Source organism: Aristolochia californica, unplaced genomic scaffold (genome assembly GCF_029961685.1).
Source record: "Aristolochia californica isolate CCGP_79_NKW_82.1479 unplaced genomic scaffold, dmAriCali1.0.hap1 SCAF_14, whole genome shotgun sequence".
Classification (NCBI taxonomy): Eukaryota; Viridiplantae; Streptophyta; class Magnoliopsida; order Piperales; family Aristolochiaceae; genus Aristolochia; species Aristolochia californica.
In genome coordinates this window covers 5,819,869-5,842,931 of record NW_027181815.1, presented here as the reverse complement: position 1 = coordinate 5,842,931, position 23,063 = coordinate 5,819,869, and the positions used below count along the sequence as shown (strand labels likewise).

The 23,063-nt window shown below is 40.4% G+C and overlaps 3 protein-coding genes across 5 annotated transcripts; 2 read left to right on the top strand and 1 right to left on the bottom strand.

Moving 5' to 3' along the window:
* Window positions 1-678: 678 nt before the first annotated feature.
* LOC137950862 (zinc finger BED domain-containing protein RICESLEEPER 1-like) lies at window positions 679-5,269 on the top strand. 2 transcript variants are annotated; one of them, XM_068797515.1, is made up of 4 exons: window positions 679-1,291; window positions 2,465-4,615; window positions 4,699-4,829; window positions 4,907-5,269. In XM_068797515.1, exons 1-4 carry the CDS (start codon window positions 1,282-1,284, stop codon window positions 4,913-4,915), a joined length of 2,301 nt encoding a protein of 766 aa, XP_068653616.1. In that variant the 5' UTR covers window positions 679-1,281; the 3' UTR covers window positions 4,916-5,269. The 2 variants fall into 2 exon arrangements, with proteins under 2 accessions (XP_068653616.1, XP_068653617.1); XM_068797516.1 differs by having other exon boundaries at window positions 679-1,308.
* A 1,014-nt stretch (window positions 5,270-6,283) lies between these two features.
* Window positions 6,284-13,401, top strand: LOC137949765 (inactive protein kinase SELMODRAFT_444075-like). 2 transcript variants are annotated; one of them, XM_068795947.1, is made up of 10 exons: window positions 6,284-6,370; window positions 7,425-9,202; window positions 10,109-10,263; window positions 10,355-10,449; window positions 10,574-11,610; window positions 11,723-11,883; window positions 12,052-12,128; window positions 12,213-12,360; window positions 12,531-12,680; window positions 12,800-13,401. In XM_068795947.1, exons 2-10 carry the CDS (start codon window positions 9,016-9,018, stop codon window positions 13,037-13,039), a joined length of 2,250 nt encoding a protein of 749 aa, XP_068652048.1. In that variant the 5' UTR covers window positions 6,284-6,370; window positions 7,425-9,015; the 3' UTR covers window positions 13,040-13,401. The 2 variants fall into 2 exon arrangements, with proteins under 2 accessions (XP_068652048.1, XP_068652049.1); XM_068795948.1 differs by lacking the exon at window positions 6,284-6,370 and having other exon boundaries at window positions 7,415-9,202.
* Window positions 13,402-15,097: 1,696 nt separating this feature from the next.
* On the bottom strand, window positions 15,098-21,866 carry LOC137950558 (RGG repeats nuclear RNA binding protein A-like). The gene is made up of 6 exons (XM_068797100.1): window positions 21,471-21,866; window positions 20,323-20,725; window positions 20,068-20,209; window positions 15,776-15,931; window positions 15,617-15,679; window positions 15,098-15,510 (listed from the first exon to the last, which is right to left on the bottom strand). The coding sequence occupies exons 1-6, from the start codon at window positions 21,634-21,636 to the stop codon at window positions 15,289-15,291; spliced, it is 1,152 nt and encodes a 383-aa protein (XP_068653201.1). The 5' UTR covers window positions 21,637-21,866; the 3' UTR covers window positions 15,098-15,288.
* Between the last annotated feature and the right edge of the window lie 1,197 nt (window positions 21,867-23,063).

Sequence of the window (23,063 nt, the reverse complement as noted above, 5' to 3'; positions counted from 1 at the left end):
CGGTGCTGTATCGGCAATAGGTATTGATTTTGGGCTGCCTCCCTACCCAGGCCCCATTAGATGGCCAAACTCATCTAGTAAAATTTCATACCATTCTCGGAGGTGAAGAAATGTTCGAGCTTTGGACTACGTCTTTTTTATCTTGTCCGCCTATAGATTCAAATCTGCATATGGTAGCAGAAGTTCGCGCGCTTACACGCGCACCACGCAGGGCCACCCCCTCTGCTCGGACCCGACTACCCGACCATCTCACAGTCCAGTAACCTGACCTCCCCAGGCACAAAACGGGTTGGTCGTGAAAGAATTATACGAAATTAAAATGGACTGATCTCAACCGTCAACTATTTCACCTGCAGCGTGGGGTTTATGTTGGAGCGGTTCAGACTTGCCAGCAAACCCGGTCTATTCATGTTTGATCTCTGACGGTTTCAGACGTAAATACAAAAAGATACATATTTTCTGTACATATGGGTAACCATTAAGTGTCATCCCGGGCCTTTACTCGTTATAAAACTCTAATAGGTTCTGTTTTCAAGGGGGGAAGAAATAACAAAATAGGTCATGGGCCATGATTTATAGTCGACCAGAGCACACGTTTCCACCGGTCCAACCGCTGCCAAGGTTCGGGTATCGGGAGAATAGACTCTCGGGCAAGGGGGCGGCGGACATGTCGACCGCATCTTTTCCGACTCCCCAATCGGACCTCCAAACAGATCGCGTGCTTTACCTCCGAGGTCCGAACCCTAAGCATTTTCATTGCCCCCGAAGTCCGAATCCTTAGTTCGGCGGTTGGGATGCTCGTGGTCTCTTCGTTCTCACAGGCGTTCTCTCTGAGTTTTTTTCTCTCTCTATTTTCAAGGCAATTTTTTTCGTTCTCACTGGCTTTCTCTCAGTGTATTATTTTTTCTCTATTTTCTAGGCAATTTTCTTCGTTGATAAAAAAGGAAAGAATTCCATGACTTGTGGTTTCTGCTCTTACTTTGTCAGTCTTATGTCCACTGGCAAAATTTACCATTTTTCCGCTGAAAATTTGTTTCTTTTGTCCTCTCTGAGCACAGGCGCTTCTTGAATCTCTTGTTTGATTGTGGACTGTTATCTCTTTAATTTTTTTCTTTGTCTGGGCTGCTATTAAAGTTTGTTGTGCAGAAAAAGAGATTAGGGAACTTATATGATTTAGAAATGGAGGAGGTTCTAATTTTCTTCCATCACTCCTGGACTTTGATGTGATGTGGATTCGTGGTTGGGGATGTATGCCGTAGCTTTGGGTGAATCTCCGGTTGCATGCTTTTTGGTGGGTTCTCTCGGAAGGTATTATAGTTTTTGCAAATGTATGGTGTCGAATGTTACCGTTTGCTGTTCTTTTTACTTTTTTCTAACTGCACCACGCAGAAACATAAAGGTTATTTTGTTAGTATCGTAATTTAGTTTTTAAATATTATCTTTATTTATCTGCCTGCTTTCCTGGTTTACGCCCCCGGCCCTTGACGTTCTCTCTTTTGATGTTGGTGGAAATTCTGCGGTTACATTCCCTCTCTATGTATCGTAAGCGTCAGAAACAAACAGTTCTCTTCGTCATTTTTTAGTCCAAAGAGTCTACATAACACAGTATGAAGAAATTATTGGAAGTAGTTTCTTAGCTTCTTCCATACTTGTTCGTCTATTGAAAATGGTTTATTCGTTGTTCAGATTTTCCCTCCTTAGCCGCTGCTGCGTTTTTGCCTTCGGGCTTAATGAAATCGATTTTTTCAAAAAAGAAGAAGAAATAAATGGTTTATATATCCCATTGAACATGGCTCTGGTCATGATATATATATATCCCATTGAACATGGTTTATTATCATGGGTTGAAGCTGACTTCATCCAGGGATCAAAATTGAAAACACGGCTTCTAAATAGTGCCTTGGGTTGTTTTAGAAAATCCATTTCTTTCAGTCTGTTGTAAACATTATTCTATTATAATGTGTCAGAAGAGCTCATGCTTTTGACTTATTCACCACAATCACTTTCTCATTTTAGTTAGTTGCTACTTGGTATTATCCTTTCTTGTGATCCCTTACTCTAGTCGCAATTCTCGTGAACATGTGTGTACTCATCTGGATTTCTGTAAAGCGTTTATGAGTTCATTTTTGGGTTTGAGGGAAGCTCATCCTCTTTTATTGTGTTAAAACACAAAATATGTAATTGTCTGCATATATGCTTTCCAATGTAGTTGGATGATTCAATGAGGATGTCTGTGATGTGCTTTTCAAGCATGTTGCGAGTAATTTGTTGCGTGACATATAGAAATTGAAATACTATATGCTCCAGCAACATGTCACTTGTCTTTCTTTTGATGAGAATTAGTTGATATAATTTTTCTTGGTTCTCTTGGACTAAGTATTTTTTTTTTTCTTATGGGTTTTACTTCTATATGATTATGTCATTTACGCATTTGTGTGTAATACCTATTTTGTTGGCTTTGCAGGCTTTGTCATCAGTATGTCTGAAGCATCACGTGTCTCTCCAAGAAAGCGCAAATTGACTTCTCCTGTGTGGAATGATTATGATAGAATAAAGAATGATGATGGGAGTTGTGTAGCTAGGTGTAGGCATTGTAAGAGACAATTGAATGGAGGCAGTAGGAGTGGAACTACTCATCTGAGAAAACATCTGGAAGCTTGTCTACCCTTCAAGCAGTTGAAGAGAGTTCGTCATCGCAAATTGACATCACCTGTGTGGAATGATTATGATAGAGAAAAAAATGAGGATGGGACTTGTGTGGCAAGGTGTAAGCATTGTAAGAAGCCTTTGAATGGAGCAAGTAAAAGTGGGACTACTCACTTGAGGAAGCACCTGGATGCTTGTCCTTCCTATAAAATGTTGAAGGACAGTCTTCCGGATGAAAGTCAGCTACTTTTAGAGGCAGGTGATGTAGACAAAGACAAAGATGTGAGCTCTAGTCCAGACCACTTTAAATTTGACCCAGAAGTGAGTCGTCTGGATCTTGCTCGTATGATCATTTTGCATGAATATCCATTCTCACTTGTTCACCATGTTGGTTTTAAGACATTTCTAGAAAACCTTCAACCGTATTTCAAGATAATGTCACGCAATACTGTCAAGGCAGATTGCATGAAGATTTTTGAAAATGAAAAGAAAAAGTTATATCAGGTCTTTGAAAAACTCCCAAGTCGAGTTAGCCTCACAGCTGAATTTTGGAGTTCTAGCAAAGAATTGGAATACATAAGATTGACAGCTCATTACCTTGATGATGACTGGAAACTACAAAGAAGGGTCTTAAACTTTTCTGTGCTCGAGGATCCACTTGTGCCTGAATCGATTGCTAAAACTATTTTGGAGAAGTTGTATGACTGGAACATTGACAGGAAAGTATTTAGTATAGTCATGGATAATTCTCCTACCAATGATGAAATTGGTCAGGAACTTATTAAACTTCTTGCTCCAATCGGTTCACTTTTTATGGGTGGTGATATTTTTCATGTGCATTCTTGTGCACATATAGTCAACGTACTTGTTCAAGATGGCATGGAAGTGATAAATGAGGTGGTTCATAAAGTGCGTGAGAGTGTGAAATATTTGAAATCCTCGCCAATAAGGCAGCAAAGGTTTAAAGAAGTGGCTAAGCAAGTTGGAGCCTCTGAAAAATCAATCACTCTTGATGTTTCGTCAAGGTGGAATTCAACACTTTTTATGATTGAAACTGCTTTAGATTTGAAGGAGGCCTTCTCTGGTTTAGCAGAATCTTGTGGTGAGTATGTACATGTTCCTAGTCCTGAGGAATGGGAAACTCTTAGAACAGTTCATAGCCGTTTGAAGGCCTTTTATGATGCAATGCAAGTTTTCTCAAGTGCAAAATATCCAACAGCAAATATTTGTTTTACTGAAGTCTGTTGCATCCATTTATTTCTAAAAGAATGGTCTACAAGTTCAGATCCTTTAGTTGCATCGATGGCGTCAAAAATGATCGAGAAATTCAACAGATACTGGGGTGTTAGTAACTTGGTTTTGGCAATAGCTGCAATATTGGATCCTCGACTCAAGATGAAGCCAATTGAGTATTACTTTCCAATGATATATGGTAGTGAGGAAGCTGAGCAGAAGATTGCAAATATCCGTGTCGGTTTAACCAACCTTTACAATGAATATGTTGCTCGCTCAGCTTTGACTGCAATTTGTCAAGGCCTTCCATGGAATGTTGGAAGTAGTTGCAGTGCTAGTAATGAATGTGGTGTTAGTGGAGTGAGTGAAATTTCCCCCAGTAATACATCTGTTGATAAGCGAAGAGGACTGGAGAAGTTTCTTCAAGAGACCTCATGCAACCAACGTATAAAGACCGATTTGGAAATGTATTTGGAGGAACCTGTTTACCCTGTGCAAAATGGTTTACATGCAGAAAATTTTGATGTCTTGGCTTGGTGGAAGTTCAGTGCACCCAAGTATCCAATTGTTGGTCTGATGGCTCAGGACATTTTATGCATACCTATGTCAACTGTTGCATCAGACGTTGCTTTTAGCTCTGGGGGTGAAGTACTTGATCAATACCGCAGCTCAATGCACCCAAGCACTGTACAGGGTTTGATATGTGCACAAGATTGGCTAAGAAATGAATTACAAGGTAAGTGGTGAAAACTTGACTGGAAATTATTCTTTTTTTTAATTAATGCTAAGTTATCTGATTTTATTATGTTTTCTTCTTAGAATCACTGACAGGATCGTCAGATGGCCATTTAGCATTTTCCAAATTGACTACTGCTATCGAGTTTGAGGGGGAGGCTGATGTGTGTTTGACAATGAGTGCTGACGATGAATTTAGTCCTTCACCCAGACCGGTAAAAACTTTTTCCAGCTGTACTATGGCCTACTTCTGAACTCATTTCTCGTATAACTTGTATTTTTCTTTTTGCAGGACTCATGACCTTCCGCCGCTGTAGGACACCCTGCTTCTCCTCGTCGATGTTGTCAGTACCTGGTAGTGCTATTATGTTTTGTGACTTTCTGGAACGGAGGATTTTGAGTCCTTTGTTTATATCAGTTGTTTATCATATTGCCTTTGATTATAGAAAACATTACGGGATGAAAAAGGGTGATCGTAGAGCTGTCCCATGATCAACGCCAATCTCAGTCAAGTCATTATTTTGTACCAAATGGTTTTTTTCCCATAGTTTTTTCCTATGGATGGCTCATATACAAAAATGTATAAGAAACAACACTAAATTCATAGGAAATGAAGAAGAAAAATGAATGAAACGAGAACAGACAGCTTCCCCCCTTTTCTCGTGTCTACTTTTCACAAGACAACAAAAGCAGGGAAGGGAGAGGACAAGGAAAAAAGATAGGCTCTGAAGTGTTTTCATGAGTAGTGATTGGGTAGGCAATTTATTTTGTAATTGGGCCATACAGTCTCCTAACTTTCAACTCTTGTCTAATCAACATCCATTCTAACTCATACTCAGCCACACATGGTGGGTCTCCACTCTCACGACCTCCTACAGACTCTTCAGAAGATCGGGCAGAACGGTAGCCGCGGCAGTAAGGGAGCAGCGAATCGATAAGAAAAGGACGAAGACGAAAGCCAATCCGGGAATGCTCGTCCTCCGCCCATGCCTGGGGCCGCACACTTGAACCCGTCTCTGGAGCATAATAAATGAGTACATCCACTTTGGGAGCTCAGGCGACAAAGATCCCAAGGAATCGTCAGCCACAGCGAGGCAGCCCATGCAGATCAGACACACTGGGTAGCTCACTGACTCGAGTACACGAGTCAGTTTGGAAGGTAGCTCCTTCCCTTGCCCGCAAGTTAGCAAGGAAAGCTACATTCCTCCGCCTCTTTCCCCTCTTCAAAGGGTAAACAACAAATTCAATCATGTCCAGTTTGTCCCACTTGTTATTCTGGCATTTCGCCCCTTTTATCTGATCTCTTCTCCTCAGTTTCCCGAAACGCTCGACCCCTTGGTGCCTTTTCAGCTCCGTCATTTTCTTCTTTTACCTGCCGCCATGCTCCACAATTGAGCTCATCTCAGTATTTGTCTTATAATTGAATTTTAATATATTAGTAAAAACGGAAGCAGGCACTTACAGCACAGGCATCTTCAGATAGAGGAGCGATCAGAGTGCAGTAAACTGGGATGTGGACCACAGGAGTAGAAGAGGACAAAGAGGTGAAGGCGTGGCAGAGACATTGGATCAGAGGCCCCTTCCTGCTTGTTGTAATATTGTTGTTAATCTTTGCCGTCTTCGGAGTGAAAGAAGTTCCAACCCAACAAAGGGCAGTTGATGAAAGCAAGGGAAACAGCAACCAAGCCCGCTGCTTCTAAAGAAAGAAAGAAAACAAACAGAAAAAGGAAAGGTACCCATCTTGTCTTCATATGAGGTAAGCCACACCGCCCCTATCTCACTTTTTCGTTCGTAGATGACAGGGTAGAGGGCTTCTACCCCATTTTTTCATGTTACTCATCCTTAACATTATTACCATCATTAAGATATGACATTCACGAGTCTTGCAGGTTCCCATTAAACAAAAACCTCCCTTCCGCTAATAAGAACAAGAAAACCTTGCCTTTGGACGTGCACGTTAGAGTCTCCTCTCTCCCTCGTCACAGTAACTCCTACACGCATTAATTTAATGAACGTACATGCCGCCCTCCTTCCAGGAAGCATCGAAAGCTAAGAGCACAAAAAACCATGAACACGAGGATAAACCGATGCTTTTAAAATAACCCCAGCGGGCCTCTTCTCGAAATCTATATTCCAAAGTTTCGGAGCTTCCGATCCCTGGGGACAGGATCCGTGCCTGCCGCCAATGCTGACGACGTCTGCCGTTTCCCGACGGCGTCAATTAATTTCCCCAGCCGCGGCCCCGTTGTGTAGGCAAAGTTGAGAGATAACGGCTGGTGCGCCCCCGCCCACGCGGGTCAGTTCGCGTCTCGACGGGTTCAAAGTTCAAAAATTCCGTTGGAGTCGTAGTGGAAGAGAAGAGAGCCCCTGGGGTTTTAGTTATTAACTGTTCATACCCTAGGGCGATGAAATTGAATTAAAGCGCCGCTGTTGAGTATTTTAATTAATGAGGGCTTTTACTTTCGTAAGAGCATATTCGGTTTTACCTAAAATTTTGAAACACGGAAAAGGACGGCGGAAGAAAACGTTATTTCAAAAAAATAAAATAAAATAAACTGTTACGTTATTTGTCTGCAATGGGTCCCGCGGCAAGTGTATCATTTTCGAAATGATGTAGCGTGGGCCCGGATGAGGTTGTCGCGATGTCTACTAAAGCTGGTAGAATACGCTTTGTCAGTTTGTCACGGAACTCATGTGGATCGCTGGGTCCCAACTCCCGAAATCGACTCTTGTCGTTGTTTTTGTAAGATCTATTAATAAACTCTTACCCTCGACAAACTCAATGCCGCCAAGCTTTTATTTTCTTGCAGGACTGTCAGGCTCGTAGGGGCAGCTGGGCAGCTTGGCAATTTTTTTTGGAAAGAAGGGGCTGTTTCTATCGTACAGACCTTCGAGCGGCATTCGAGCTGCACCAGTTCGGAGATTACTTCTTCGGTGTTTCGATGTTTGCTGCCATGATATTTTGTTTCTCCGTGTACTAAACGAAGCGGTTGAAGGTCCAAAACCCTAGACAAATCGAAGCTTTCGTTCCGGCTTTGGATTCGAGAAGTTGGATAGATAATCTGTGAGGACGGCACGAAGTGGGGTGGCTTTTTGTTGTGTTTGGGCGAGTGTTTGTTCTGTTTGTTTAGAGCTTGGGGTTGGACGGTTCTTTTGCTGTTGGAAAGGAAAGAACTTCGAGATAGGCGGAGGAAGTGTTCAGAGTCTTTTCAAAAGGAGGGTGGCGCTTTTCTGAAATTTAGCGGTTTCGGTTTCAGATGAACGTTTGAAGTATTTCGAGCGTTTTTTTGGGTTTTGTCTGTTTTTAACCTTGTCGGTGAGTGTGATATAGGGATAAGAATTTGAGGACACTGGGAAGTGGAAAGAACTCCTAGACTGAGCCGGATTTGATGTAGTTTTGTAACTTCCCTTAACAGAATCGGGAGTGGAAGACATATTCACTTTTAGATTGTAAAGTGTGGAAATGCCTGCCTACATGAGCTGGTTTACATCTTAACTTGATTAGATTCAGGGACCGGAGCCTTCTCGGCTTTCCTGCTTATTTGAGCGAAAATCGGAGGTTCTTCGTGTGCTTCGCTTCCCAAGTTCTGTAGCTTGTCATCTTGACCTTTTAGTTGAACTGGATGAGTTCTTTTAAGGTCTGAACCGAAATTTCTTGCACTATACGTGGAAAAGGAGGAATGCAGCTGCGTATGTGCTGTATATCATCGATTGGTCTCTTCTGCTGGTATATCCTTGTGGATCAAGAATCTATTCTATTACCCAGCTGGAACTTGGGGGCCCTTTCTTTTAACTCTCCACCGGCTTTGAAAGTGAGTTTAGAAGATCATTACTGTGGATTATCGCGATAGTAGGTGGTGCTGTCTATAGAGTGGGACTGTTGTACATTTGGAGAAACAGTGCCGCCAAGCTTCTATTTCGAGGCTGCGTGTGTTGCCCTGAATTGTGAAGCTTGGCTGGAGCTGCTTGTTTCATGTTGAGCGTTCATCTGAAAGTTTCGAGTACACACTCAAATATTTCAATTTTTTTTCGCGGTTTTGATTAAACCAAGAGAGAGAAGAAAGCAGTTGTTCGAAGATTCGGTTAGCGGGCTTTCAGATTCTTAAAGAGTTAGAGATGCTCAGAAAAGCTAAACGAGTCTTTTTGTGCTGAAAGCTTTTCCGGGGGACGTCAATTTTCTCTTTGACTATCTTCTGGCCTGGTTCCACCAGGGCAGGAACAGGGCCTTCTTCCTTTCCAGGTTTTGGGATTTCTCTTTCTGTGCTTCTAAGAACCTCCGTCAGAATCTGTGCTGTTTCCGGTCATTCCTTATGATTTTTAGTCTGTGTCCCTCAGAGAGAAGAGAGAGATTTTGAATAATGAAGCTGGTTTAGAGGGTTTACCATCTGATTTTTGGATGCCATGAACAATAATCTCCAGCACAAGCGTGGGAAGCCGGAGAAGGACTCGGATATTACTGAGAAGGTTGTTGTTGCTGTTAAAACTTCTAAGGAAATTCCGAGGACAGCTCTCGTGTGGGCCCTGACCCATGTCGTTCAACCCGGCGATTGCATTACACTGTTAGTAGTGCTGCCATGTCATAGTTCAGGTATGACTCTTATGCTACTTATGCCATTCCTCTACATCTTGATCCCTTTGCTTGCTAATATTTTCAAGATCTTGATCTTGTACGTAATATCGTGTCCGTCAGTGTGTTTTTTTTTTTTTTTTTTATCCTAATAGCTCTGAGCAATATGAAAAACTGCAATTACTATGAGTAATTTCCTTTGCTCTGATGTCGCACGCACATGATTTAGATTGCCGCCCGTTTCCTAATGTCACGATTCTGTTGTTCAGAAAGATGTGTAGTTGTGCCAGGAATTTGTGCATCCTTTAGGAATGAGATAACCGGTTGTCTTGAGAAATTGTCAAGGTTTGAAGACGTGCCTCCCACTTGTGTTTTTGTGATTTTCTTGATGAGCTGCTCATTCCGGGAAAATTAGGCAATACCTTTCTTTCTTTGTACAAGTTCTTAAAATGTTAAGAATATTATATCCCTCCGTATGTAATGGTAAATTGAAGGTTGCTGTTGCTTAGTCATCATTCACTTTGACAGAATCGAGGGATGAACTAAGCTATGTTATATGGTACTTTTCAATCTTTATCTGGAAAAGTCAACAGTAGAATGGATACAGTCCAACCATATTAGAAGACACGGTTAAAGAAGTTGATATTGTTAAGCGGCAAAAGCCCCACACTGTTAAATGTAAGAAATGTTATTGGGTTATAAGTTTGTGCAATGTATTTCCTAGGTGGCTAGTCATTTTAGGATGGAATTGGGCTAAATTCAACAGATATCATCTAGGGTATTGCACTTTTTCCATCTACCTTATTAATGGCACAATGTCTACTTAACCTTTCCCTTTTTTATTTGCTTCTCTGTAATTGTTTCTTTAGCTTGTGAGTTGGTGATGGTTATGATGATTTATGAGATTTATTCATCCTTTTTATTCAGGCAGAAAGTTGTGGAATTTCCCAAGGTTTGCCGGAGATTGTGCAAGTGGGCACAAAAAGTCCCACTCGGGAACTACAACAGAGCAGAAATGTGAAATTACCGATTCTTGCTCCCAGCTGATGCTGCAGCTCCATGATGTCTATGACCCTAACAAGGTCGATATGCAGTAAATTGTGTATCTTCACATCTCTCTACATTTCCCTTTTCGTAGCTGATGATTTCCTATAATTCAATTATCCTTTGCAGATAAATGTGAAAATAAAGGTAATTTCCGGGTCCCCATCTGGTGCTGTCGCTGCTGAATGCAAGAGAGCTCAAGCAAGTTGGGTTGTATTAGACAAGTAATCATTAATCTTCAAATTTTCTCTTTTTTTTTTTAAATAATGCACATTATAATTATATCTTCTTTTTTAGAGCCTTTATCTGTATTTCCTTAAAATTTTCATTTGAATTTACTGTTTACAGACAACTGAAGCAGGAAGAGAAACACTGCATGGAGGAGCTGCAATGTAATATAGTAGTAATGAAGCGTTCTCAACCAAAAGTTCTCCGTTTGAACTTTGTTGGATCAACCAAAACAGAGCCAACAGATTCATTACCCAGTGAGTTGGAAGAACCATCCTTTAAGCCTCCAAAGAGCAGCAACAGTTCCATGGCTTCCATCCGTGGGCCTGTTGTGACTCCAACTAGCAGTCCAGAGCTAGGGACGCCCTTTACAGTAACAGAGGCAGGAACCTCCTCTGTGTCAAGTTCAGATCCTGGGACTTCACCATTTTTTGTATCTGATACAAATGGAAATTTAAAAAAAGAAGGGACAAATATCATGGAGGAAAACTGCAATTTAGATCCCACAAACTCAGATGCTGATAGTGAGAATCTAAGCCCTCCATCCACAAGCTTAGATGTCCAGCCGTGGATGGCTGATATTCCAAGTGTTAGATGTCACTCTCTGGAACATGTTGAAGGTAACTCAGAGAGAGTGAATGATAAAACTCAGACTTCCACTGCTAAAGCATTTCTTGAAAAATTTTCTACACTTGACCTTGAGGCTGGAATCAGCGCACTTAACTATAGATCGGATCTGGACTTCAGTGGAAATGTCCGGGATGCAGTTTCGCTGTCCAGAAATGCGCCTCCGGGCCCTCCTCCCCTTTGTTCCATTTGTCAACACAAGGCTCCAGTGTTTGGAAAACCACCAAGGTGGTTTAGCTATGCTGAATTGGAGCTTGCCACTGGTGGATTTTCTCAAGCAAATTTCTTGGCTGAAGGAGGGTTTGGATCTGTGCACAGAGGTGTCCTTCCAGATGGTCAGGCAGTTGCGGTAAAACAGCACAAACTGGCTAGTTCACAGGGGGATCTTGAGTTTTGCTCTGAAGTGGAAGTTCTAAGCTGTGCACAGCATAGGAATGTTGTTATGTTGATAGGCTTCTGTGTCGAGGACAAGCGAAGGTTGCTGGTTTATGAATATATCTGCAATGGATCTTTGGATGCTCACCTCTATGGTAATAATTTGTGATTTCTGGCATGTTTGGGGAAAAAAACTGTCTTCTGATTCTGGAGATTCTTTGTTTCTATCTTCTAAGTTTTTCAGATATGAGCAATTGCAACTTGCAGGACATGATCAAGAACCACTAGCTTGGACTGCACGTCAAAAGATTGCAGTTGGAGCTGCTCGAGGCTTGCGATACCTTCATGAAGAATGTCGCGTGGGTTGCATTGTTCATCGTGATATGAGGCCAAATAATATACTCATCACTCATGATTTTGAACCTTTGGTACGTGAAATTGATACTCACAGGAACTAACTCTAGCTTTCTCTGCAACTGATGAGCATTTGCATCTTCACATTGGTCACATGTACACCTTAGAAAATTTGCTCTTGACATGTCAGGTTGTGTGCTTACTAACTGCTATTCTAACTTCTACCTTTTGGTCTTTTCAAGGTTGGAGATTTTGGCCTTGCAAGGTGGCAGCCTGATGGAGACATGGGCGTGGAAACAAGAGTAATCGGAACATTCGGGTAAGTGTAGGAACTATAATGACAGAGCATTCTCATTCTTTTAGATGAATATGACTTCAAGGATTGCTCTATTTTTCCATACAGGTATTTGGCGCCAGAATATGCTCAAAGTGGCCAGATTACAGAAAAGGCTGATGTTTATTCATTTGGTGTTGTACTCGTGGAGCTTGTTACTGGCAGAAAGGCTGTTGATATAAAGCGGCCAAAGGGTCAGCAGTGTCTCACAGAATGGGTAGGTGTTCACTCTAAATTCTGTTCTAGGAATTTCAAGCTTAGAAACACATTCTTTTTATAGTTATAGTATTATCCTTCTTTTCAAAAAGTGTTAATAAAAGTTTTCTTGTTGAGGTTGTGTGTGATGCAATTCATCTTCCTCATACTGCTGCTGATTGACTTGATCAGGCCCGCCCTTTGTTGGAAGAGTATGCCATTGAAGAACTAGTTGACCCTCGCTTGGGGAACCATTATTCCGAACATGAGATGTACTGCATGCTGCACGCAGCAGCCTTATGCATATGTCGTGATCCCCATTCAAGGCCTCGCATGTCTCAGGTAATACTGATTCCAATAGCATCAGGGATAGCTCCTACCTAGTACTTATTTCAGTTTCAAAAGTTTTGCAAAAGAAAGCTGCTCATTAATATGCCTATTTGATTGGAATTTTGTAAAAGGTGCTTCGTATATTGGAGGGTGACTTGGTGGTTGATTCCAGTTATGTTTCTACACCGGTATATGAGACTGGAAGCAGGAGTCGGAGACTGTGGGCAGACCAGCAACAGCATCGTGGTCCAATCTCAACACGGGCGGAGGGATTGAGTGGGAAGCTTTCCTACGAGACTTTAAGAGCGGCCTATTGGGAAATGGAGAAGGCAAGGCAGGGTTCTTGTAATGAAGACGATGATTGTCTCTGAGCTGGAAAGGAAAACATAAAACTGAGACATGTAGTAGGACTAATTTTTTTCCATTCTCTTCTCTTTTTGCATGGTCGTCATTCCTTTTCATCGTCAATGAAATTTTGCTTGTACAGTTGTTGCGTTATAAGACTTTGTATATACGTGCTTGAAGTTGAAGGAGGTGATGCTTAACCACTATGTAGCCTAGGCTAGTAAAAATTTGAAGGCTGGCGTGTCTGTTTCTCTGCCGTTGAAAGTGTCAAGTGAGTTTCTTCTCCTTTTGTGTTTTTGTTATTGAGGAAGCCTGTCAGAACTCGTCTGAAGTTTAGTTTGATAGTAAAGAAAAATTAAAATGGGAATTTCTTCTCCCTATTCAAGCATGTCGGGTTCCATGAATGTCACTGACAGGAAGCTACATATTCCAATAAAAAGTTTGAACTCACAACACAAAATAGATAATAATTTAACACAGAATTTACCGGCTCAAGTAGTGGAAGAGCTCACTGTTACTGTGCTGGAGTTATGGAAATTAGAGGTGGTTTAGGTTTTTATGGGGAATTGAGGTTCTTTCTACAGAAATACACACGACGCTCTGTAAAAATAACAGCAATGATGGGGCTGTAAACCCTTAGAAACACCCATGAAACTGACTGCCTTCAATTATGTAGCAATTCTAGAATCTTAGAGATGTGGGAATCGTGTGGAACTATTTTATGCGAGAATGTCCTCTAGTGGAAGCACTCCAATCCTACCATGCTTCGTTCACAGTAAGTCTTTGAAGCAATATTCTTAATTGATAAGTATTTGTGATTTTTTTATGTTTTGATTGCTTTGAGAAAATACTCTTTAGATTTTTATCACTTTAATTATAACATATAAAGCATTAGTTCATAGGAGACCAATCTCTGTGGACAAAAAACTTTGAATTTGTTAAGTAATTCTCTTCCTCTGATGTACAAGTACAATCTTGGCTTGCTTTTGAGAAACAATAGTGGTAAACTGGTAGTCCTCTCTCTAGCCATTTATATAGTCGTCATTGGCCAAGGAGTGTCATCTCTCAACGTGTTAATGCCACAGATATCTTCTACTGTAGGCAATTACAAACTCTATGTTTGCCCATTAATCTTATATTCTGAGTTTGCTGCTTTGTTTCCTTGGACTGGTTTATTTTTACAAACAGATCCATCACTCGGTGCAACTCCACATGAAGAAGCCCCATTTAGAATAAGTCATCCTGGAATTAACCGAGGTCTTGCCTTGCTATAAGCCTTCTTCTTGTTTTTTGCCTCATTTCTTCGAAGTCTTGACTTTCCTCATCGTCATCTTACGGGTTTTCTGCTTTATCTTGTCGCCCCTATATCACCCTGGTTAGATTTTAAGCAGGTCCAAACAATTTTTCGGATTTCATTAACCTCTCTCTCTCTCTCTCTCTCTCTTCCCAGTCCTCACCACCTCCACCAAGGAAATATTGTTTACCATGACACAACACAGCCCGAGGTCCCAACTCATCCAAATTCACCATCTAATCATGGTAACAAAATAAATCGCATATCGAACAGGTTACGAAACGTAAAAGGGCAGAGGTGAGTAAGAGGTGCAAAACATCTTTTCTTACGGGGCCCCTGTCAATGAAAACTTGATAGCCTTCTCCTACCAACATGGCTTAAAACAAACACAAAGGACCGCCGACTCCTGAATCCGTAATTCAACACTAAACGTGCCGGTTCAATCAAGTTGACAAAGACATATTGCCAACCTTTCAAACCAAACAACCAGCGTCACAACATACTGGGCCAAATTTGGTTATACCGCACAAATTTCCTGTTTCTCAGAAGCAAGACACCATATCCCATCACACATGAACGAAAGCTCCACGGGTTCCTGAAAAAGACAATGACATACCACAGTCCAGCCTTGTCCTCTTTTCTGTAAAGCTGTAAAACAGGATCGACATCAAATAGTTCCGAAGCATTGCCAGTCAGTCAACAACAGAAACAAATATGAGTTGAGCAGCAGCTAATGAGCATCAAGTGGGATATTACGGTGCATAACCATTCCCCGTATGACAAATACACGTCCAACAAACAGTCATATACTGCAACAGGTATGGTAACATTCGAATATACATCACTGAGGATTAAAGATTTTTAAATTTAAGTACAAAAGACCAAACTACTTTTGGAGGATCCTACTGTAATTCTCAGTACAAGAAAAATGAAAAACAAAATGCAGGAAAACAAAGGGGACTGAATGCTTAGTTGCTTAATTCACTTTCCACCCAAAGTTGGAAATTGTCCTGGGTCCTCAATGGAGGGAGCAGCTGGTATGATTGAGCCACCACCATCATCACCACCACCACCACCACCACCACCACCAAACCCACCTCTGCTCTGCCCACGATCACCTCTTCCCCTGCCACGGCCTCGACCCCTGGGCGCATAATACCTCTCCCCCTCAGCTGGCTTCAAAAATTCATTGATGCTGACGGACTAAGAAGGAACAAGTGGTGTTCTCATGATTAATGAGTCTAATGCTTTTCTTCTATTGGAAAAAAAAAACAAAACAAGAAAAAGCAAAGGAAAACTTATAACATACCTTCTTCACTCTCTCTTCACGGCCTACATTTTCTTTGTGCTTGCCAGAGTCTTTGTCAGATGCCTATATAACCCATCTAATGTATCAGAAACAGCAAATGCAAAAAAAATGACCATTAGGTGAGACTATTAAATCCAAATGACACAGCAGACTTGCCACCTTTATGAAGAAATCATCATTTCCCTTTTTCAATGAGAGTAGTTGCATAGACTCAAACTCTTTATCAAGATTAACCTTCCTCTCTTCAGTCTTCATCACATTTAAAGCTTTCCGCTTCTCCATCAGTATCTTTTCATACTCATCAAGAGTCATCTCCTATATATCAGAAAAAAACATGTAATTATCACTTAGAAAATTCTATAAGATCCAGAACAAAGATGAATATTATAGGCCCTTTCTCTCATTGAGACAAAGCTAAAAGGCAGTGAATGATTAAATGTCTTAAGATTCATAATCACAACCATTGTGCTTAAATTGCCTAATCTCCAAGGTGTCGCCATGCCATGAGAACTAGTCAAGGGTGAGAATCTTACCCTTTTGCCAAACACTACAGAAAATGGTCAATTATTATTATTATTATTATTATTATTATTATTATTATTATTTAGGGGGGGGGGGGGCTTCGTTGGCCACGAAAAGGAGCTGTTCCCATTAGGGGTTTTGGTCCAAATACAGTGGTCATGACCCAGCCATGAACGTAATGGCTTCCAAGGCAGACGAGAAGGTATTTATCAAATAACAGTGATGATTGAGACTCCTAAGTTCGTGGTTCCACGAGATACAACCTTGAGCTAAGGAGTCACTCCATGGTTGCTAATATGACTTCATCTAATCAGGCACTTAGGGGTTTCCAAATTATCAAGAACAGCGAGAGTTCAATTCAGGAAAACAGAACAATAATCACATGACACATTATCAAAGGAGAATAAACATTGTTTCCACTTTCATGTGCAATCACCACGGCTAGCAAATAAGTATCCAGTTTTTTTGTTAAATACCAATATTAATTTGTTCTAAATAAAGGAAGAAAAACCTAACAAAGAAGAGTCCCAAAAGAGTCGCAGCCCATTGAGTAGGGCTCTCAACTCAGCCTCACCAGAGGCAGTGACACCTGACTACAAGTTTAATCACGCCTACCATTAGTGAGGCCAGGGTTTTTCCCTCAAGCAACCATCAAAGTTAACTTTAAGTCAACCCACCTGAGGAGCAACCCAAAATAAAGGTAGTTAGCCATAGCCTTCCAACTTCTCTAGGAGAAGATGAAAATAAGGAAGTTTGCTAGCTCAGAAGAGTATGATGTAATAGGTTTTTTATATCAATGCCAATGAAGTGGGATTTGTTCTCAGAGGTGCATGAATCCTTTCTTTCCAGATGAACCAAGTAACAGCTGCAAAGAAGCATCTTTGGACCAGCTTTCCCAATTTTGAGAGGTGTCAATAAAAGAACTAGAATACCTCCGAGAACGATTTGGTAAAGCAACAATACAGATTGAATTTGCACCAAATGGCTCCTCACAGATAATAACTAAAGGAACTATGAAGGAAAAGATCACTGACTATCCCTTGCTGTTGGCACGAAGTCTGCATTGCCTATTGTCCACGTTGTGTCCCCACCCTTGTAGTTGGTCCAAAGTAAGCATCAGATCCTTCATTGTTCACCACAGAAAGAGGGTTATTATAAGGGGCAGTGGTTGTCCATGCAAGAGTACACAGTGGGAGGATAGCTATAACACAAGCAAAGAGAAAACTATAAACCATGGAGACAGTAATTCCCAGAAGTGGTCATACCCCAAACAAGTTGATCACTTCCATGACCATACAAATATTGCTGATTAAGGCGGAAAAGAAGCTTAGCAACGTCCTTCAATTCAGTGGCCTGAAAGTCGGTGCAGCTTGAGGTCTCAACTTATACAGCAATCAGAAATGGACAGGGTGTCTCTAATACAGATCAAAGGGTTTCTAGCTAGATGATATATGGAAAGGAAAGCCTCAGCAACAGTACGTCACCAAGCCAAAACCTACTGTTGGCTCCATCACAACAATAAATCCAGAGGTCCCACATAAGTCAAGCTTAAACTTACTCACCGAGTTATAGAGGACAAAAGTATAAGTGGGAACAGATTCAAAAGGGAGCTAATTGGATCTAGGTATTGAAGATAATGATGCTTATCCACAGGCTGGTCTTGTTGGAACCAAGCACAGCAGCCATGTGGCGAGGAGGCCGTTGTTCACCATATGGATTCACATAATACCCACACCCTCGTGAGGTTGAGTGGCAAACCTAATCCCAATTAAAAAGGTGGGAATTCAATTCTACAGGCACCACTTTGGGACATTGAAGGAGGGACAGAAATCCAACCAATGAGCTACCTGCTAAGTTGAGTGTCCTTTCCAGGTACACAATCTCTAGTTAAACCTCTCAAGAATAGTGTTGTTTCACATATTTGTCCCCCATGTAAAGTTGGGTCCAAGACCCATCCCAAAATGATTAGCCAACTTAGGAAACCCATTTCCCAACAAATAAAGTCAAGATTTTTATATTCACTAATCAATGTGGGACTATTCCTTAACACTCCCCCTCACGTGTAGGCTCTCTTTTGTGGCTCTACAAGTGGATAATTTAATTGTAGGCCCTCTTTTGTGGCTCTACAAGTGAATAATTTTAGATATAAGCCTTCTTTTGTGGCTCTACAAGTGGATAGTTTAGGTGTAGGCCCTCTTTTGTGGCTCTATAAGTGGATAGTTTAGATATAGGCCCACATAAAAGTACCCACTCTGATACCATGTGAAGTTGGGTCCAAGGTCCATCCCAAATTGACTACCAACTTAGAAAACCCCTCCCAAATAATAAACTCAAGATTTTTGTATTCACTAATCCATGTAGGACTATTCCTTAACGCCCCAAAATAGGAAGAACTAGATAGGAGAAATATTATTATTCTTACATACCAAATAGCATTTCTCATCCCATGGATTGGATTTCATCCAATTCTGGATTTCTTTGTTGCGGTTCTGTTCCAAGTAACAAACAAAATCAAGATTGGCTATAAATCGAAAAGAGAAAGCACCATTTCCCAAGCACCATTTTCCTTGGAGTCGCATCTACACCATTGTTATGGACATAACTCAAATATATTAGCTTCCTCTATAAAATTGCTTGAGGGGCAATTCAAGCACATATTCCCATCTAGTATGTGTTTGGAAGCAATGGCTTTTCTATGATCATGCATGCAAGGAACTTGACTAATGTTTATTCACTCTACTTTTTGCAATCTACCTACTGCTAAATTGCAGCCTGATCCATTTGACTTGAGTTTCACCTGCAGCAAAAGACAATCATGTCCTTATAGGAGTGGTAAAACGTTTGAAACTGATTGCAACCTCTATTGGGAGCTGGACTTACGGTTACCAAGTACTAATATCCTTTCAATCCCTCCAGCCATAATTGAACATATATAGGAAGATAGTGCTGCAACAGAGAGAAATAGCTTTGGTAATGACTGAATCAAGAGAGCTAACAGAATAGACAGATCAAACGGATTCACTTCATTCTTACATTCCTATACAAAAGGTGAAACTCAACCAGTCTCAGCTTCCACATCTTCTGCTTTCTGTTTTAGTCAAATTAACTGTCTTCTGATTCTACAAAGCAGCCCAAAACTTTGACAGAATCAGAAAATGATATCTTTCGAAGGTAGAAACAGGAATTTGGATTGATTTATATTTTTTAGTTTCAAATAATATAAATATATCCATTGACACTTTCATGCTCCACAAGACTCCGAAACATTAAACCAATGAATAGAAGTTTACTCTTTAAATATTATCAAACCAGTAAAAAAATGTAATGACTGCAGCCTAAAACCAGAGCCTCCTACTTTTCCAAAAACTTGCAATTGCTTCTGGATATTTGGATACTCTGAGCAACAATAAACAAATTAAACAATAAGATCCTTATATTTCAGTGAAAGTAACCGGGTAATTAATAGTAGTATCTCAATTGAGGCAAACAGATGCTGTAACTTGCCAAAAAACTAGCTCAAGAGGTAAAAAGATAAAAATATTGTCACGAGATCTGGATAGAAAAATCTTACAATATTGGAAAACATATATCAAGAAGATAAAATTCAAAATAAATTGATGGGAGAAGATCCCAAAAAATCAATTCTAGTTCTCAAACAGCTGTCTGTAACAGTATTCACAAATCATTCTCGATTTGGTCATTTTACCCCAAATGCTTCTTCACGACACATATTCTTTCCCTCATCTGAAAAAACCATCAGAGATGGTAATCCAACCAAATCAAAATTTCCTGCCAAATAAGTGGCAGCAGTAAAATAGAAACTACATTTGCCAGTAGATGTATCAATCAGGAAGTAGAAAACCTGATTGAAAACAGTAAAGAACGATTTAAACCATTCTTGACATAGCTTTGACAACATGAATTTTTACCTTGTCCTCTGGTTCCTTACTGTCCATTTCTTCTACTGGATTTTTCATGCTTTCCTTGTTCACATCCAACTTCTGCACGTCCTCTTGCTCCTGCTGTTTCTCAGGACTATTATTCTCCAAATTGGCAGTTCCCTCAGATTCCCTAATTAATAATGAAATTTAGCAGAGCGAAATTCCTATTAAATGATAAATTTTAAACAGATCTAAGCGCCGAACATAAAGAGAAAAAAGGAGAAACAAAATCTGCTGCTTAACTGTATCTGAGGTTCTTCCTTATTAGTCACCCAATTACCGTGTCCTACCTCCTCCCTCCTAGTGTCCTGCCCTTGCACAACTCCATTTTGGCGATCAAACTGCCTGCGGGTTGGCTGTTCAAGGTCTCCATTATCTCCACTCCTGTAACCCCCTCGTCGACCACCACGGAATGGCAGGCGGCCCCCACTGGAAACCCCACGCCCTCTCTCTGAAGGGTTATTCATATCTCCATCGGCCCTACCACCATCACCAAAATAACCTCCAGCAAACCCATTTGCATTTTCGTTACTCCCGAAGTCTCGATTCCCCCCAGTCCCACCTCCACGTGTACCCCTTCCTCGTGCACTTCCACCTCGCCCACGACCTCGTGGAGAACTAGCGACATCCTTCCTAGCATTCTTAACTGCAAGAAAACACATAAAATTATGCCCATTAAAATTTCCATAAAACTTCAGCATGCCAGATATGGACAAGTTGAAGTTGATTCAACTATCTAGTGAAATAAAGTAGTGAAGGGCTTCATTCTTTTGCGGCTACTTTAGTTTAAGCATTACAATGCTAAGCACTTATAGTTGAACAGCGGGAAAATACATAACACTATGTCAGTTAAAATTTCCACAAAACTACAGCATGCCAGAGGTGGGCGAGCTGAATGGATCCAACTACCTAGTGAAATTTAAGTGAAAAGTTTCATTCTTCTGAAAATACTTTTTTAAGCAGTACAATGCTAAGCATTTATTGTAAACTGCGGAAAAAACACATACACTGTGCCAATCAAAATTTCCACAACACTCCAGCATGGCAGATGTGGACGAGTTGATTGGATCGAACGACCTAGTGAAATTAAGTGAAGAGCTTCATTCTTCTGCAAATACTTTATTTTGTGCACTACAATCCTAAGCACTTTTTTTTCTTTATTGCAAATACGGGGATCATTGCAATTCCAAATGTTGATAGACTTGAGAGGATGTAGGAGATCAAGTCTCCAGTGGAAGATTGATGTCAAACGAACAATAGACGACATGTCTACAACGTCCGAGGAAGCTAGAGAGCCTCCAAGCATCACACTTAGTTTAGCAATTCGACCAAAAACAGCAAAGTTAGCCGGCGAACTTTCAAATTTGGGGGTATGAAATAATGCTCCTTACCAGCTAGCGCCGGAGGAAGAGGCTTCGATGGAAGCTTAGCCGGTGCAGGAGCGGCAGCCGAGAGAGTGTTTTTGGTAAGGATTTTCTCTTGCTGTTTGGCAATTAGGAGCGAGGGATCGTCATTGTCGTCATCCCCAAGGAGTTCGAAAGGATTAGTCGTCGCCATGGAGCACGGAGGTTGGACAACCGGGGGCGATAGGTATAACACCCAGTACTAGATTCTGTTAGGCTTCATGGTGGATTCTGTTAGGCTACAGAAAAATAGGGTTGACAGAGTGGCCGGAAGAAGAAGAATCGCATAAAAACCCTAGCGCACTAGAAAGAGTCAAATAGTCGATAGTTTCTGCGCCACCTCTTCACGCTCAGTGGGTTTTACCCGGCGTTTAGATTGAAGAGGAACTTTGTTGGTCCTACCGCACTACATATTTAGTTTATCTTGTTGAAAATTTTCAGATAAAAGCTATAATCAATCATACATATTAAATACATCCCATAGTTGGTACAATTTAAAGCTTAGTCCCCATAGAAAATTCCAAATATGATTTATTTAATGCCTCTTTCTTGAGTATTGTTGATAGAAACTTGTTTTAGAGTATGAGTGAATGGTTCTAGCACCTCTGAATTTCCATGTATTCATCAAACATTGATATGATAATTCTCTATAATTTAACTTAGTAGGAGTCAAATGCGTATTATCTTTTTTAAATTATTTTAATGAATTGAACATTGAGTCCTACAAAGATAAACCTTGAAAAAGGAGACTGAATAAATTTATCAATTCTTAGTGGTTAAACCTTGAGAGGAAGTGACTCTTATTATTTTCAAAACTCATTTTTTTAGGGGTCGACTCCTTTTGTTATTGTCTATATTGCAAAGGGGTTTACTCCTTTTAGAGTGCTCGATTCTTCTGGACTTTTATGTTTTAAGTCTTCAACTCCCCTACTAAAAGTGATCGACCCTTTTCTAAATTCACAACTCACTGTTTATAATAGTCTTGACTTTTTTTTTTTTTTTTTTTACTTTAGTTTTTCATTTTTCAACTAAAAGAATCAACTCTTCTACATGTGTTCAAGTCTTCATCTTCATTCCCTATTGAAGTGCTCGACTCCTATGCACGAAGTCATCTCCTGCTGCCTTAGATTTTTATCGATGATGAAAAGAAAAGTTTGTGGGAGCATGCAATATTCTGTTGTTCTCTCAGGGATGCTTCTATTTAAAAATATTTTTAACTACATTTTATAATAGTCAATCCAATGACTTTGTTATAATTAATGAAATTTACTTAGAGCTAATGAAATATTTGAGGTGATTATATATGTATATATCATTTTTATTATTCCTTACTTTCCCTCATTATTTAAATACATATTATAAATATTTTAGATTAAAATTTTAAGTATATTTATTAGAGTTAAGTTGAATAATTTGGCAAAAGTAAAAGATATGTTCAAGGGTTATTTTCATATTCAGTTAATTGCTTAATAAAAAAAATAGTTTTACGATTTTATTGCCCTTTGTGTAGTATGCAAAAATTGTGTCTCCTCCCAAAGAGTCAAGTAAAAAGATAACCTTTTTAAAGTGACAGAAACACAA